An 18,460-nucleotide genomic window follows, 5' to 3' on the forward strand; every position below is an offset into this window, starting at 1 on the left:
TAACGAGAGCTTTGTCTTGAGTGCTCTTTTCATGAGCAGTTCAGCAGATGCGATCCCAGTGAGTGAGTGTGGTCTCGTGCGGTAGCTAAGCAGGACTCGGGATAGGCGAGTCTGCAGTGAGCCTTCAGTTACCTCTTCAAGCCTTGCTTGATGGTTTGCACTGCTCTCTCTGCCTGACCATTAAACGCTGGTTTAAACGGGGCAGATATGACATGTTTGATCCCATTACAGGTCATGAATTCTTTGAACTCAGCACTGGTAAAACATGGCCCGTTGTCGCTCACCAGGACGTAGGGTAAGCCGTGTGTGGCAAACATGGCCCGCAGGCTTTCAGTAGTGGCAGCGGACGTGCTAGCCGACATTATCTCACATTCAATCCACTTGGAGTACAACCACAAGGAACATTTTACCGAAGAACGGGCCTGCATAGTCGACGTGTACCCTAGACCAGGTTTGGAGAGCCAAGACCATAAACTTAGCGGTGCCTCCCTGGGTGCATTGCTTAACTGCGAGCAAGTATTACATCTGTGAATGCATCGATACCGCGATCTGGCTATCGCTTTCATCATTACGATGCCTAGGTGGGTACTGTGGAGGACATTGATGAAGGTGTATCTGCCCTTCTTGGATTGCCCCACAGAAGGCAGTCTGCCTGGAATGGCTTTATCTCTTCCTGCATTTCCACTGGGACACTGGACCAGCTCCCGTTAAGCACACAGCTTTTGACTAGAGATAATAAGGGGTCCTGGCTTGTCCAGGTTTTGATCTGCCGGGCAGTGATGGGTGATTGCTCACTCTCAAATGCTTCCATAACCATGGCGAGATCTGCGGGCTGCGCCATTTCCAATGGCAGCCTACTGAGAGCATCGGTGCATTTTTCTGTGCCTGGCCTGTGGCGGATGGCGTAGTTGTATGCGGACAACATGAGTGCCCATCTCTGGATGCGGATCAATGCGTTGGTATTTAAACCTTTACTCTCGGAAAACAGGGATATAAGTGGCTTATGGTCAGTTTCCAATTTGAATTTTAGCCCAAACAGGTATTGATGCATTTTCTTTACTCCATAGACACATGCTAACGCTTCTTTTTCAATCATGCTGTAGGCTCTCTCAGCCTTAGACAGACTGCTGGATGCATAAGCAACCGGTTGCAGTTTCCCGAAATCATTAGCTTGTTGCAATACACACCCGACGCCATATGATGACACATCACATGCTACTACCAATCGCTTACATGGATCATACAACACAAGCAATTTGTTTGAGCATAACAATTTTATCGCTTTTACAAAGGCATTTTCTTTGCTTTTGCCACAAACCCATTCGTCCCCTTTTTGTAGTAAGACATGCAGTGGTTCTAGCAGTGTGCCGAGACCCGGTAAGAAGTTACCAAAGTAGTTCAAGAGTCCCAGAAATGACTGCAGCTCCGTCACGTTCTGTGGCCGCGGTGTGTTCTCGATTGCCTCCGTCTTCGCGTTGGTGGGCCTGATGCCATCCGCTGCAATCCTCCTTCCCAAGAACTTCACTTCAGGCATCAGGAAAACGCGTTTCGAGCGTTTTAACCTGAGCCCCACGTGGTTGAGTCGACCAAGAACCTCCTCCAGGTTCTGCAGGTGCTCGCCTGTGTTCCGACCTGTGACCAAGATGTCGTCCTGGAAGACCACGGTGTGCGGGACCGACTTCAGTAAACTTTCCATGTTTCGCTGGAATATTGCCGCCGCTGATCGGATTCCAAACGGGCATCTGTTATAAACAAAAAGACCCTTGTGCGTGTTGATGCAGGTGAGAGCCTTCGATGATTCCTCCAGTTCCTGTGTCATTTAGGCTGAAGTCAGATCCAGCTTCGTGAACATCTTTCCTCCTGCCAGCATTGCAAAGAGGTCGTCGGCCTTTGGTAGTGGGTATTGGTCCTGTAGGGAGAAACGATTGATAGTTACTTTGTAATCGCCACAGATTCTGACGATGCCGTATCCCTTGAGATCTGGGACAATGGGACTGGCCCACTCGCTGAACTCGATCGGTGAAATGATGCCCTCTCTTTGCAGCCGGTCTAGCTCGATCTCTACCCTTTCTCTCATCATGTACGGTACAACTCTTGCCTTGTGATGGATGGGTCGCGCCCTGGAATTAGATGGATCTGCACTTTGGCTCCTTGGAATTTCTCGATGCCTGGTTTAAACAGCGAAGGAAATTTGTTTAAGACCTGGGCACACAAAGTGTCGTCAGCAGGCGATAGCGCTCGGACGTCATCCCAGTTCCAGCGTATCTTTCCCAGCCAGCTCCTGCCGAGCAGCGTGGGACCATCACCCGATACCACCCAGAGTGGTAGCTTGTGCATCACTCCATTGTAGGAAACCTTTACGGTAGCACAGCCGATTACAGGAATAAGTTCTTTCGTATAAGTTCTTAGTTTCGTGCGAACTGGAGTTAAGACTGGCCTTGAGGCCTTGTTGCACCACAACCTTTCGAAAGCCTTTTTGCCCATGATGGACTGGCTCACACCCGTGTCCAGCTCCATTGACACCGGGAGTCCATTTAGTTCAACATTCAACATTATCGGGGGACAATTCGTGGTGAATGTGTACACTCCATGAACCTCTGTCTCCTCTATCTGAGGCTCTGGTTCGTCGTGATCCTCTGTGGATCTGTCCTCCTCTGCAACGTGCAGATTTAACAGGCTTAGCAGTTCGCCTGCACACCCGTTGGAGGCATCCCATTGTTCCACAGCCCTTGCAAATGTATCCTTTGAATCGGCATGAATGGAAACGATGATCACCCCCGCAGCACCAACAAGGTGTTAATGGCCTTGCATTCAACACCTTTAATGGTGGACTCTGAGTCAACTGCGGACGTGCAGCTGCAGGTATGTGTGACCTGCCCTGTACGTTACGATTCGAAAACAACATCACTTTGTTCACAGTACTTGTAGCAGCACTTGTGTGCTGAGAGATTTGCTTTGTATTGTCACTGAAGGCAAAGAACGTCTGGGCTATTGCTGTGGCCTTACTCAAGGTTGGGGTCTTTACATTCAAAAGTTTGTGAAGTATGGTTCCAACGCCAAGTACGAAAAAGTCTCTGAGCATCTGCTCCAAATGTCCTTCAAATTCGCAATGTCCTGCAAGGTGTCTCAGCTCGGCGACATAACTCGCCACTCCCTGGCCTTCAGATCTTTAATAGGTGTAGAACCGGTACCTCGCCATCAGAACGCTTTCCTTCGGGTTTAAATGCTCTCGGACCAGTGTGCACAAATCGTCGTACGATTTCTCTGTGGGTTTCGCTGGAGTGAGCAGATTCTTCATGAGGCCATACGTTGGTTCCCCACAGACGGTGAGGAGGATCGCCCTTCGTTTGGCAGCGTTCTCTTCTCCATCTAGCTCGTTGGCCATGAAGTATTTGACGAGTCGCTCCACAAAAGTTTCCCAATCATCTCCCTCCGAAAATTTCTCCAGGATGCCCACTGTTCTCTGCATCTTTGGGTTCGCTATCTGTATCTCGTTGCTAGTTGTTGTGTATGGAGAAAGAGTCAGACTGGACAATGTGAGCACAAAGTAAAGTAAGACCGTAGTCTTTTAATGCGGGTCCCAATTCACTAAATATATTCAAAAAGGAGTTAGATGTAGTCCTTACTACTAGGGGGATCAAGGGGTATGGCGAGAAAGCAGGAATGGGGTACTGAAGTTGCATGTTCAACCATGAATTCATTGAATGGCGGTGCAGGCTCCAAGGGCTGAATGGCCTACTCCTGCACCTATTTTTCTATGTCTCCAGAGTGCTTCTCCAACCTGTGAAGCCTCCTTAAATACCTGTGCTCCCAAGGGATTATGGGATCCCTTGGAACTCCAGGGGTTGAGCCCTCTGGTGGCGGGACAGAGTAAATACATATCCACATATACAACAACACTCCCCCCCCCAAAGTCGATAGTGTAACTACAGTGAGAGTCGATCTGGCGCCATTCTTGCCCTGGTTGATCATCTCGGTGTGAAAGCTGGTGTTGTTGAATCTTTCGATGGGCCCTCGCTGGGCTGTTGTGCAGCTGGCCTGCTTGGTGTGTTGGGCCCTGCAGGGCTGCTGTGGATGATGGGTTCTGCTTCGTGGTCAACCGTGGTGCCGGTTTCCACTGGTGTGTATGTTGGGGGATCAAAAAGGTAGGGTCCAAGGTGGGTTGCTCAGGATAGTCTGTGAATCTGAGTTTGATTTGGTCCAAGTATTTCTGGTGAATGAATCCATTTGAAAGTTTGACCCAAAACATCCTGCTCCCCTCTTTGGCCACGACAGTACTGGGAAGCCACTTGTCCATAATTTAATACAAATACAGGATCATTGATTTCAATCTCGCGTGACACATTTACACTACCATGGTGCACTTTGTTGAAGCCACCTGCTCTCTACCTGTTCATATAGATCAGGGTGAACTAACGAGAGCTTTGTCTTGAGTGCTCTTTTCATGAGCAGTTCAGCAGATGCGATCCCAGTGAGTGAGTGTGGTCTCGTGCGGTAGCTAAGCAGGACTCGGGATAGGCGAGTCTGCAGTGAGCCTTCAGTTACCTCTTCAAGCCTTGCTTGATGGTTTGCACTGCTCTCTCTGCCTGACCATTAAACGCTGGTTTAAACGGGGCAGATGTGACATGTTTGATCCCATTACAGGTCATGAATTCTTTGAACTCAGCACTGGTAAAACATGGCCCGTTGTCGCTCACCAGGACGTAGGGTAAGCCGTGGGTGGCAAACATGGCCCGCAGGCTTTCAGTAGTGGCAGCGGACGTGCTATCCGACATTATCTCACATTCAATCCACTTGGAGTACAACCACAAGGAACATTTTACCGAAGAACGGGCCTGCATAGTCGACGTGTACCCTAGACCAGGTTTGGAGAGCCAAGACCATAAACTTAGCGGTGCCTCCCTGGGTGCATTGCTTAACTGCGAGCAAGTATTACATCTGTGAATGCATCGATACCGCGATCTGGCTATCGCTTTCATCATTACGATGCCTAGGTGGGTACTGTGGAGGACATTGATGAAGGTGTATCTGCCCTTCTTGGATTGCCCCACAGAAGGCAGTCTGCCTGGAACGGCTTTATCTCTTCCTGCATTTCCACTGGGACACTGGACCAGCTCACAGCTTTTGACTAGAGATAATAAGGGGTCCTGGCTTGTCCAGGCTTTGATCTGCCGGGCAGTGATGGGTGATTGCTCACTCTCAAATGCTTTCATAACCATGGCGAGATCTGCGGGCTGCGCCATTTCCAATGGCAGCCTACTGAGAGCATCGGCGCATTTTTCTGTGCCTGGTCTGTGGCGGATGGCGTAGTTGTATGCGGACAACATGAGTGCCCATCTCTGGATGCGGGCCAATGCGTTGGTATTTAAACCTTTACTCTCGGAAAACAGGGATATAAGTGGCTTATGGTCAGTTTCCAATTTGAATTTTAGCCCAAACAGGTATTGATGCATTTTCTTTACTCCATAGACACATGCTAACGCTTCTTTTTCAATCATGCTGTAGGCTCTCTCAGCCTTAGACAGACTGCTGGATGCATAAGCAACCGGTTGCAGTTTCCCGAAATCATTAGCTTGTTGCAATACACACCCGACGCCATATGATGACACATCACATGCTACTACCAAACGCTTACATGGATCATACAACACAAGCAATTTGTTTGAGCATAGCAACTTTATCGCTTTTACAAAGGCATTTTCTTTGCTTTTGCCACAAACCCATTCATCCCCTTTTTGTAGTAAGACATGCAATGGTTCTAGCAGTGTGCTGAGGCCCAGTAAGAAGTTACCAAAGTAGTTCAAGAGTTCCAGAAATGACTGCAGCTCCGTCACGTTCTGTGGCCTCGGTGCGTTCTCGATTGCCTCCGTCTTCGCGTTGGTGGGCCTGATGCCATCCGCTGCAATCCTCCTTCCCAAGAACTTCACCTCAGGCACCAGGAAAATGCGTTTCGAGCGTTTTAACCTGAGCCCCACGTGGTTGAGTCGACCAAGAACCTCCTCCAGGTTCTGCAGGTGCTCGCCTGTGTTCCGACCTGTGACCAAGATGTCGTCCTGGAAGAACACGGTGTGCGGTACCGACTTCAGTAAACTTTCCATGTTTCGCTGGAATATTGCCGCCGCTGATCGGATTCCAAACGGGCATCTGTTATAAATAAAAAGACCCTTGTGCGTGTTGATGCAGGTGAGAGCCTTCGATGATTCCTCCAGTTCCTGTGTCATTTAGGCTGAAGTCAGATCCAGCTTCGTGAACATCTTTCCTCCTGCCAGCATTGCAAAGAGGTCGTCGGCCTTTGGTAGTGGGTATTGGTCCTGTAGGGAGAAACGATTGATAGTTACTTTGTAATCGCCACAGATTCTAACGATGCCGTATCCCTTGAGAACTGGGACAATGGGACTGGCCCACTCGCTGAACTCGATCGGTGAAATGATGCCCTCTCTTTGCAGACGGTCTAGCTCGATCTCTACCCTTTCTCTCATCATGTACGGTACAACTCTTGCCTTGTGATGGATGGGTCGCGCCCTGGAATTAGATGGATCTGCACTTTGGCTCCTTGGAATTTCTCGATGCCTGGTTCGAACAGCGAAGGAAATTTGTTTAAGACCTGGGCACACAAAGTGTCGTCAGCAGGCGATAGCGCTCGGACGTCATCCCAGTTCCAGCGTATCTTTCCCAGCCAGCTCCTGCCGAGCAGCGTGGGACCATCACCCGGTACCACCCAGAGTGGTAGCTTGTGCATCACTCCATTGTAGGAAACCTTTACGGTAGAACAGCCGATTACAGGAATCAGTTCTTTCGTATAAGTTCTTAGTTTTGTGCGAACTGGAGTTAAGACTGGCCTTGAGGCCTTGTTGCACCACAACCTTTCGAAAGCCTTTTTGCCCATGATGGACTGGCTCACACCCGTGTCCAGCTCCATTGACACCGGGAGTCCATTTAGTTCAACATTCAACATTATCGGGGGACAATTCGTGGTGAATGTGTACACTCGATGAACCTCTGCCTCCTCTATCTGAGGCTCTAGTTCGTCGTGATCCTCTGTGGATCTGTCCTCCTCTGCAACGTGGTGGTTTGCAGATTTAACAGGCTTAGCAGCTCGCCTGCACACTCGTTGGAGGCGTCCCATTGTTCCACAGCCCTTGCAAATGTACCCTTTGAATCGGCATGAATGGAAACGATGATCACCCCCGCAACACCAACAAGGTGTTAATGGCCTTGCATTCAACACCTTTAATGGTAGACTCTGATTCATCTGCGGACGTGCAGCTGCAGGTATGTGTGACCTGCCCTGTACGTTACGATTCGAAAACAACATCACTTTGTTCACAGTACTTGTAGCAGCACTTGTGTGCTGAGAGATTTGCTTTGTATTGTCACTGATGGCAAAGAACGTCTGGGCTATCGCTATGGCCTTACTCAAGGTTGGGGTCTTTACATTCAAAAGTTTGTGAAGTATGGTTCCAACGCCAAGTACGAAAAAGTCTCTGAGCATCTGCTCCAAATGTCCTTCAAATTCGCAATGTTCTGCGAGGTGTCTCAGCTCGGCGACATAACTCGCCACTTCCTGGCCTTCAGATCTTTAATAGGTGTAGAACCAGTACCTCGCCATCAGAACGCTTTCCTTCGGGTTTAAATGCTCTCGGACCAGTGTGCACAAATCGTCGTACGATTTCTCTGTGGGTTTCGCTGGAGTGAGCAGATTCTTCATGAGGCCATATGTTGGTGCCCCACAGACGGTGAGGAGGATCACCCTTCGTTTGGCAGTGCTCTCTTCCCCATCTAGCTCTTGGCCACGAAGTATTGGTCGAGTCGCTCCACAAAAGTTTCCCAATCATCTCCCTCCGAAAATTTCTCCAGGATGCCCACTGTTCTCTGCATCTTTGGGTTCGCTATTTGTATCTCGTTGCTAGTTGTTGTGTATGGAGAAAGAGTCAGACTGGACAATGTGAGCACAAAGTAAAGTAAGACCGTAGTCTTTTAATGCAGGTCCCAATTCATTTAAATGTATTCAAAAAGGAGTTAGATGTAGTCGTTACTACTAGGGGGATCAAGGGGTATGGCGAGAAAGCAGGAATGGGGTACTGAAGTTGCATGTTCAGCCATGAACTCATTGAATGGCTGTGCAGGCTCGAAGGGCTGAATGGCCTACTCCTGCACCTATTTTTCTATGTCTCCATAGTGCTTCTCCAACCTGTGAAGCCTCCTTAAATACCTGTGCTCCCAAGGGATTATCGGATCCCTTGGGACTCCAGCGGATGAGCCCTCTGGTGGCTGTACAGAGTAAATACACGTGCACATATACAACAAAAGGCATTTTAGTTATATTTTTTTCATTGAAAAATATTGTGGAGATTTTAAAAGAATGGGGCCTGTACTATCTCAGCCTCTATTGCTGACTACTTGTCTAATGGAGAATCCAGATGTGAGGTTTAATGAGCAGAGTTATCAGGGTAATGGAGGACATCGCAGACTGATGAGGAGGAGGAGGCCTTATCCCGAAAGGATTTTCAGGGAGAAGTGCTCATACTTGGACCTGACCGATTGACAGTGTGTTCGGAGGATGTGCTTCCGAAAAGAGGTGATCAATGAGATTTTCCAGCTCATTGAGGCAGACCTGCAGCCCACCAACATTACGTCGGGATGAAGGTAACTGCGGCACTTCCCTTTTATGCATGTCTCTCTTTTCAGACATCAGCTCGGGATATATGTTGTATTTCTCATTACGCCACTCATCGGTGCATTCGACAGGTAACCGAAGCACTGTATGCATGCCGGATGGAATTTATAAACTTCCCAATGACCAGGGAGGAACAGAATAACAGGGCTTTGGGATTTGCATGCATTGCCGACTTCCCTAAGGGGCAGGGTGCTGTTGACTGTGCCCATATTCCCCTGCGAGCACCATTATAGGAGGCGGAGGTGTACCGAAACCGTAAGGGATTTCACTCGCTCAACGTGCAGCTCGTATGCGACCATACACAGCGTATAATGGCAGTGAATGCCAACTTTCCAGGGAGCATCCGTGATGTGCACATCTTGCGTGAGAGCACTGTGTCTGACCTGCTGACATCTGAGCCACAAGGTAAATGCTGGATGCTGACGGACAAAGGGTACGGCCTCGCTACCTGGCTCTTGACCCCCTGTAGAACCCTCAGACAGAAGCCGAGCAACTATATAAAAGAGCCATATAGCCACACGTAATATTATCCTAAAGACAACTGGAGTGCTGAAGCAGTGTTGGACGACTCGGGAGGCAGGCTGCAATACCACCCTGATCAGGTTGCTCAGTTCACAGTGGTGTGCTGCATGTTGTATAATTTAGCAATCAGGCGGGGACAGGAATTGCCACAGGGGACTGCAGGACCACCTGAGGAGAGAGTGCAAGAGACGGAGGAGGAAGAAGAGGAAAATTAGGGGGAGGAGAAGCTTCCAGATGAACCCATGGCACCAACCCCCCAACACCACAGCGGAGGGCACACGGAGCGTATGCCACTGCAAAACAGTTACATCAGCAGCTCATAAATGAACGCTTTGCTTGAATGTGGAGAGCGGCTTTGGAACCCTGATGACTGTTACCCCAAAAGTATGACGCTATACAAGAGTGCTTAAATTCAATTCAAACGTTTATGTAAAAATGTAAAAAATATACAACAATTTTAAAACTTTGTAACTATAAAACTTTAAGAACAATTTTAACAAAACTTTAACAACTTGAATAAACTTTTAAAAAACAAACTTGAATTATTAAATGAACAAGGACAAGAAAAGACCCTTTACTGTCCTCGACGTGCTACACCACCCTTGGGACTATTCCCCCCTTTCCCTTTCCTAGTGCCCCTGGGCACGGAGCTCCCTGTGCAGGTACCAAGCTGGCATGCAGCACCGCACCCCGAGTGCTGTTGCTGCCGTTGGAGGTCAGATACTGCAGGCGCAATAAATGGGTCCTCAGGAGAAGCTCGTGATGTGGAAGGCACGGCTTCAGGGCTAGAAGATGCTATCAGTTCCCCATCCTCGGGTGCTGTCAACCTGACTACTATGGCACGGGGGGATTCTGTGCCAGGTCCCGATCCCGTCGATTGCCGCATGACTTCGATGCAGTCGGCGGTTCGCTCCATCGCGGTGATCATACACGACATATCCTCCGACTGCCACTCTGATAGTGCCATGATGTTTGCGGCTATCGTAGCCATGGCCTTGAGCAGCTCTCGACCTATGTTGTTAGGTCGGAGTATCTCTCTGTAATATTCTCGAGAAGGGCAGGTAACTCTGTCTCGGCGAAGGTGGGCGCCCTCAACCTCCCGTCCTTTTCGACGTTCCTGCGCTTCGACTTTTTTTTCAACCTCTCCATTATATTTATGTTGTTATGATTTTTGCTTTGTAAAATATGTCTTATTATTGTTCAAACAGTAGAATTATTATTTGTTATGAATATATTTTAACTCTGCAATGTGTTTTTAAAGTAACTGATCGTCGACTAGCTTGCTGCTCCTTCTCACTCTCTCTCCCTCGACTACAACTCACTGCGCATGCGCAGGTGACCCTTGACCCCCGAAATTGCGGGTAAACCTTTCTGTGAAAAAAGCGAAAAAAAATATCGCGCACGTGCAGTTCAGTGCCGCACCACCGTCCATCGGAAAGAAAGTTGATCTGGATCGACTACTATGTTACCTATTGTCCGCTGCAGGACGCTGGCATACCGTCGAAAAAAAATTGACCAATTTTGTCCTCTTCGGTCTCGGCGGTATGCCAGTGGTTTGAAACGACACACTGCCGGCATACCACCGATAAATGGGCGGATCTTATGTATTGACCAAGTTCGGGGCCATTGTTTTCTTACCTGCCACTTGTTTCTTGATATAAAGAATTTCAATCTTTTTGTGTTAATTGTACAAGATTCCTGGAGTTTACGTTTTTCCTGCGAAAAAAAGTCCAAGTTACTTTAGCTTTTTTTTCTCCTAACAATGAGAATTATACACATGTATGTATATTACATAAACAGTTTCTTGATGTTGTGGGAATTGTAAGAACTTAAAATATTTTATATATTAGATAGAACATTCGGCCTAACAAACCTGTCCCTTTTTTATAAATCAACCACACTAGCTCCCTTCTCCCAAAATCCTTCAATCACTTCTCTCTCAGGATACACATTCAATTGTCTCTCGAGATCATTTACAGTGTCTGCTTCAATGCCTTCCCTATTCATTTATTTCAGCACCCTATTCTTCATCATCATATGCAGTCCCTCGAAATCGAGGAAGACTTGCTTCCACTCTAAAAGTGAGTTCTCAGGTGACTGTATAGTCCAATACGGAAATTACAGTCTCTGTCACAGGTGGGGCAGATAGTGGTTGAAGGAAAGGGTGGGTGGGGAATCTGGTTTGCCTCATGCTCCTTCCGCTGCCTGCACTTGTTTTTTACATGCTCTCGGCAACGAGACTCGAGGTGCTCAGCGTCCTTCCTGATGCTCTTCCTCCACTTAGGGCGGTCTTTGGCCAGGTGTCGGTGTGGATGTTGCACTTTATCAAGGAGGCTTTGAGGGTGTCCATGAAATGTTTCCTCTGCCCACCTGGGGCTCGCTTGCCGTGTAGGAGTTCCGAGTAGAGCGTTTGCTTTGGAAGTCTCGTGTCGAGCATGTGAACAATGTGGCCCGCCCAACGGAGCTGGTCGAGTGTGGTCAGTGCTTCGATGCTGGGGATGTTGGCCTGATCGAGAACACTTTAGTTGGTGCGTCTGTCCTTCCAGGGGATTTGCAGGATCTTGCAGAGACATCGTTGGTGGTATTTCTCCAACGATTTGAGGTGTCTACTGTATATGGTCCACGTCTCTGAGCCATACAGGAGGGCGGGTATCACTACAGCCCTGTAGACCATAAGCTTGGTGCCAGATTTGAGGGCCTGGTCTTCGAACACTCTCTTCCTCAGGCGGCCGAAGGCTGCGCTGGCGCACTGGAGGCGATGTTGAACGTTGTCGTTGATGTCTGCCCTTACTGATAATAGGCTCCCGAGGTATGGAAAGTGGTCCACGTTGTCCAGGGCCATGCCATGGATCATGATGACTGGAGGGGGGGCAGTGCAGTGTAGCGGGGTCAGGTTGGTAGAGGACCTTTGTCTTACGGGTGTTTAGTGTAAAGCCTATGCTTTCATACGCCTCGGTGAGGATGTTGATAATGACTCACCCAGCAGTGCCTGGTCTCCAGTCGTCTTGGACCCCCTTACCACTGGACCAAGACCTTGCTCTGCTAAGCCCGTGTGGTAGCCGGTGTGCAATGGCCACCCCACGTTAAAAGAACTCATGCACAGGCATCTTCCACCCTTCAAAATGAAGTTCGGGACCTGGATCGTCAGGACCCTCATGGACAACTCCAATAGCGACAGACCGGAACGCCGCAACGCCATCGTTGCCCAGGAACTTAGACGCTTCGATGTCAACATCGCCGCCCTAAGCGAGACCCAGTGGGCAGGGAAAGGCCAGCTCAAAGAACCTTCTTCTGGAAAGGCAAACCAGAGGAAGAACGCCACCTCCACGGAGTCGGTTTCGCCATCAAAAACGAGCTGGTCGACTGCCTTACAGACTCCCCCTGCAGGATTAACGAACGTCTCATGACTCTCCGACTCACCCTATCCCAGCACCCTATTACTCTTTAGGTAAAGGCCTGTTCCTTTATTTGGCCTGCTCAGCTCCTGCCAGTTTTTCCACTTTGCATCTTTGTGCACAAAACTGATTTTAACCTTTGACTCATCACTAGCCCTTAAAACATCCTGGGACTGCAAAATACTGATTGGTCAGGTTTTGCACCAATCATAGAGGATTCTGTTTGCGCCAACCAGGCATCAACAGCCTTTGCCAGTCCTCCAACCACGGAGCTCAGGCTGCAAGTTCTCAGTTTTCAATCGTTAAGAGGAGGCGAATGATGGGGAATGGGAATGGGAGAAAATGGGGGGAAGAACAGAGCGGAAAGGAGGGCGAGGTTGAGCTAAAGATGCAGCGTATTTGAATTTTTTTTATTATATGGGTGGTGGATTTTTTTTGTCTGGGGAGTCTTGCATTTGTTGTGTGTAGAGGTTCTTGTATTTCTTTTTAGTTATGGGCAGTCGTGCTATGTGCATATACTTTTGCAATATTTTTGCATGAGGGTGTTTGGCGTTTCTGTGTATGAGGGCTCAGATTTCTGAATGCAAATGACATGTTGACCTTGGAGTACAAGAGGAAGGAAGTCTTGCTACAATTGTACAGGGCTTTAGTGAGGCCACTGTGGAGTACTGTACACAGTTTTACAAAAGAACATATAAGAACATAAGAATTAGGAACAGGAGTAGGCCATCTAGCCCCTCGAGCCTGCTCTGCCATTCAACAAGATCATGGCTGATCTGGCCGTGGACTCAGCTCCACTTACCCGCCCACTCCCCGTAACCCTTAATTTCCTTATTGGTTAAAAATCTATCTATCTGTGACTTGAATACATTCAATGAGCTAGCCTCAACTGCTTCCTTGGGCAGAGAATTCCACAGATTCACAACCTTCTGGGAGAAGAAATTCCTTCTCAACTCGGTTTTAAATTGTCTCCCCCGTATTTTGAGGCTGTGCCTCCAAGTTCTAGTCTCCCTGACCAGTGGAAACAACCTCTCCGCCTCTATCTTGTCTATCCCTTTCATTATCTTAAATGTTTCTATAAGATCACCCCTCATCCTTCTGAACTCCAACGAGTAAAGACCCAGTCTAATCAATCTATCATCATAAGGTAACCCCCTCATCTCCGGAATCAGCCTAGTGAATCGTCTCTGTACCCCCTCCAAATCTAGTATATCCTTCCTTAAGTAAGGTGACCAAAACTGCAGGTGTGGCTTCACCAATACCCTATACAGTTGCAGCAGGACCTCCCTGCTTTTGTACTCCATCCCTCTCGCGATGAAGGCCAACATTCCATTCGCCTTTCTGATTACCTGCTGCACCTGCAAACTAACTTTTTGGGATTCATGCACAAGGACCCCCAGGTCCCTCTGCACTACAGCATGTTGTAATTTTTCCCCATTCAAATAATATTCCCTTTTACTGTTTTTTTTCCCAAGGTGGATGACCTCACACTTTCCGACATTGTATTCCATCTGCCAAACCTTAGCCCATTCGCTTAACCTATCTAAATATCTTTGCAGCCTCTCTGTGTCCTCTACACAACCCGCTTTCCCACTAATCTTAGTGTCATCTGCAAATTTTGTTCCACTACACTCTGTCCCCTCTTCCAGGTCATCTATGTATATTGTAAACAGTTGTGGTCCCAGCACCGATCCCTGTGGCACACCACTAAGCACCGATTTCCAACCCGAAAAGAACCCATTTATCCCGACTCTCTGCTTTCTGTTAGCCAGCCAATTCTCTATCCATGCTAATACATTTCCTCTGACTCCGCGTACCTTTATCTTCTGCAGTAACCTTTTGTGTGGCACCTTATACAAATGCCTTTTGGAAATCTAAATACACCATATCCATCGGTACACCTCTATCCACCATGCTCGTTATATTCTCAAAGCTACACCTCTATCCACCATGCTCGTTATATCCTCAAATATATCTTTATCTTGGTCTCCTTATCTTGCCTTAGAGCAACAAAGGTTCACTCGATTGTTCCCTGGGATGAGACTTATTGAAACTTATAAGATTCTGATGGGGATTGAAAGATGCTGAGAGGTTGTTTCTCTTGACTGCAGAGTCTAGAACTATGGGCCATAGACTTAGGATAAGGGGTCAGCCATGTAAGACTGACGTGAGGAGGAATTTCTTCACTCAGAATCTTTGTAATTCTCTATCCCAAAGAGCTGTGGACGTTGAGTCTCTGAATATATTCAAGGCTGAGATAGGTAGATTTTTGGACTCTAGGGGAATCAAGGGATATGGAGATCGGGCAGGAAAGTGGACTTGAGGTCAAAAATCAGCCATGATCTTATTGAATGACGCAGCAGGCTCGAGGGGCCTTATGGCCTACTCCTGCTCCTAACTTTTACGTTCTTATGAATAATCATATTCAGTTCACTCACTGGCTTTGACACACGTATCTGGTCCCAACCCTAGAAGTCTGGACATTCCTGCTTCAATGCTTTGTGGAAATCTGTCTTGCTGCCTCAGGTCTTCAACTTTCTGTCAGGTTTGAAATATTATTTTCTCCTTCTCATTCTACGGATCTGATGTGGTAAACCTCTGGTGTCACATTGCAAACTGACACTTGAAGGATCATGTTTTTAAAATCTCTTCCCTAATTCTGAGCACTCAAATTAGTGCACAAGTTGGATAATAAAATGGCTTTCTATATGCATATTAGTAGTAAGTGGATAGTCAAGGTATGGGTAGGGCTGCTAAAAACTGAAGGAGTGAGGTAATGGCAGAGATATTAAACAAGTGCTTTGCCTCAATTTTCACAGGAGGTGGATATTGTGATTGTAGTACCTGTACCATCAGACATGGTTGTAGAACTGTTTGTTAATCACAGATTACGGTACTAAGGAAGTTAAGATAAGATCCTAAGAGAAGCTAGCAAAGAAATAGTAGAGGCTCTGGCTAAAATTTTCCAAAATTCTGTGGAAAGGAAAATGAATCCAGAAGATTGTGGGGGGGGGGGGGGAGGGGGAAGAGAGAGGTCGGGATCGGCAGGGGTCAGGTCGAAGGCTTCCTTGAGTAGCCGAGAGGCGCGTGGGGGGGGGGGGGGGTGTGAGTACTCCTGCTCCCCCTGACCCACAAGAAATGCTGAGAAAGGGAAACCCATGCAGCAGCAGTGACATTTAAAACTGACTGCCAATTGCACGCCTGGGAGCTCAATTTAAATGTTAGTTAAATATCCCGTCTCTCCACGATCGGACACTCGGACACCCTGATACCCACCACCATAAAACGGGCGAATGCGTGTGCAGTATGCGTTCCCCATATTTAAGTTTTTAACCCCCCCCCCCCCCACCGTCATGGGGAGGTTAATATCGAGGACAGTTTCACCCCGTTTACTCAACCAAGCCCTCTCATAATGTTGAATAATATTGGAGATTATTAAATGTTATGAGAGAGTAAATAATGATTGCCATTACCATTGGTCGGTGTAATGGTAATGCGAGGCACATATTTAAGATCAGCATAGAAAGAATTATGCAGGGCTGATAAGTACTTTACAAGGAGAATTAGATAGTTGCTTGAAAAAGAGAAATATTAAAGGGTATGTGGGGCGAACAGGAGAATAGAATTAGGTCAGGTGGCTCATGAGAAGAAAAGCACCGACAGTGACATGATGGGCCGAATGGCCTATTTCTGTGCAGTAAAATTCTGTGATTCTAGTTATGTTGGAGTTTTACAAGCACTTAATGTTAAGGATTATTTCCCCACCAAAGCATTAACAATTTTGAGTTTTGATTCCATTTCCTGTAAGTGCCCTGCCCCACCACATTTGTTTACAATTTCTCCAAACAGCACCTGCTTTGAAAAGTAACGGCATTTACCAGTTTCTGAATGCCTCCATTGAAACATTCCTATGTTCTTAAAATCTTTACACTATATGCCATGCTGTTATCGTCAGAACTGTCGGGTTCATTAATTGCTCCACCGATGCTTCAGCAATAAATGAAGAAAAATATATCAAAAACACAGAAAATAAAAGAACACACAAAAAAGTATGATGGTTATTCTTTATAATGTTTATTTCTAATTCATGTTTTAAGATGCGTAGCTGCTTATAGTCACCAAGAAATCCAAGGGAATTCAGAAGAAACTTCTTTAGCCAGAGAGTGGTGAGAATGTGGACCTCGCTACCACAGGGAGTGGTTGAAGCGAATAGTATCGATGCATTTAAGGGGAGGCTAGACACGCATATGAGGGAGAAGGGAATAAAGGGTTATGTGGATAGATTTAGATGAGGAAATACAGGAGGAGACTCGAGTGGAGCATAAATGCCGGCATGGACTGGTTGGGCCGAATGGCCTGTTTCTGCACCGTATATCCTATGTAATGTAATCCTATGTAATGCTTCACCACTAAGCAGAAAGGCAGAAAAGCACAATTGGTATTTGGCCATTTGTGTTTATATTGTGAAAGCAAACGACATACCTGAAACCACTGTTCTTTCAAACATTCAGATGCTGATGGCCTGTCCCTAAAGGATGAAAATTGAATAGCTCTTATACAAATTACTACACTGAAATAACTGTACGTTAAAAACGAGATAACTGCAAGCAAAACACACATTGAAAGAAGTGAAAAATATTATATTTTGTATATTAATGATTCCCTCAAGGTCAATGGAATTGTTTCATATTTTTAGTTTTCTTATATAGTTACTTTTTTCGTTTTCTAATTTTCTGTCTTGATCTGTCAAACAATGTTCCCCTAAGGTGCGCAGGCGCGTGGTAAATTTAAAGGGACAGTGTCCAAAAAATAGTAGAGGGAACATTGCTCTCAAGCAGTGCATTAATGGCAGTGAGCAGGCAGAGACGAAGGAAGATGAAAGGGGCAAGGGAGGGCAGCAAGGCACTACTCCAGACCTCCGCTATGCTTACCAATAAGAAGGGTGAGGAACTAGGAACCTGGCCTTACGTAAATAACTGCCTACAGCGACACAGCTAAGATTGGAATGTCAATGGCACCACAAGGAATAAAACCTCTAACGCACCTCTCTGGTGCCGTGTGCTGATGCTCTGACTTGCTGCACTGCCAAATATCTCTACTGCTCAATTTTATTTCCATTTTATGTGATGCTTGATGTTCGTTCCATCGTTGACGGCTGTGCCTTCAGTTGACTGGGCCCTAAGGTCTAGAATTCCCTCCCTAAACCTCTCCGCCTCTCTTTCCTTCTTTAAGTCGCTCTTTAAATCCTACCTTTTTCACCTGCCCTAATATCTCCTTCATTTTGATTCGGACTCTGTGAAGTGCTTTCGGATGTTTTCCTATGTTAAAGGTGCTATACAAATGTAAGTTGTTGTGAACATCCTTGTATAATTAAATAGCTGACAAAGACGCCACTTATAGCTAACAAATATACATTGTGGCCCTGAATTCTCAGAGTTGGTACTCTCAGAGTACGCTGCCATGCCGCCTTTGAAATTGACCGCAAGTTAGGGAATCCCGAACTTGCGATCTGTCAAGTTCTGACTGCACATAGGCTTCGCTGTGTCTTTCACCTCCTCATACAAATGAACTCGCCGGCGAAAAGTTGGGCTAATTTCTCACCTGCTGAGAGGTAATTACACTGAAAATGTTTAAATCTGATGCAAACAGATGCAGGAAGCCTGTTGCACAGCCCAAGGGGACCGGATGATAAAATTGTATTACAAAAAGATGTGTAACAAGACAAGGCTATAATGGGTGATTTGTTTTAAGAGGTTATCATAATGAAGTATTTGTAAGCACACTGCATAAAGCATTAAATGAGTGGTTTGTAACCTATTTTTAAATGAGAAGTTAATAATCAGAGTGTAAAATAATGAGAAACTTG

The 18,460-nt window shown here is 46.9% G+C and overlaps 1 protein-coding gene across 28 annotated transcripts in view; it reads right to left on the reverse strand.

Annotated features, from left to right (window-relative positions):
- Positions 1-18,460, reverse strand: part of LOC139264722 (obscurin-like) — a 571,531-nt gene that overhangs the window by 61,570 nt on the left and 491,501 nt on the right. For all 28 annotated transcript variants that reach the window (XM_070881692.1, XM_070881694.1, XM_070881707.1 and 25 more), the window contains 2 exons: positions 17,077-17,122; positions 10,838-10,915 (listed from right to left, as the gene is read on the reverse strand). In XM_070881692.1, coding sequence (XP_070737793.1) covers positions 10,838-10,915; positions 17,077-17,122 — 124 coding nt within the window. The remainder of the gene's footprint in view (positions 1-10,837; positions 10,916-17,076; positions 17,123-18,460) is intronic.

This window comes from Pristiophorus japonicus, chromosome 5, assembly GCF_044704955.1.
Source record: "Pristiophorus japonicus isolate sPriJap1 chromosome 5, sPriJap1.hap1, whole genome shotgun sequence".
Lineage (NCBI taxonomy): Eukaryota > Metazoa > Chordata > Chondrichthyes > Pristiophoridae > Pristiophorus > Pristiophorus japonicus.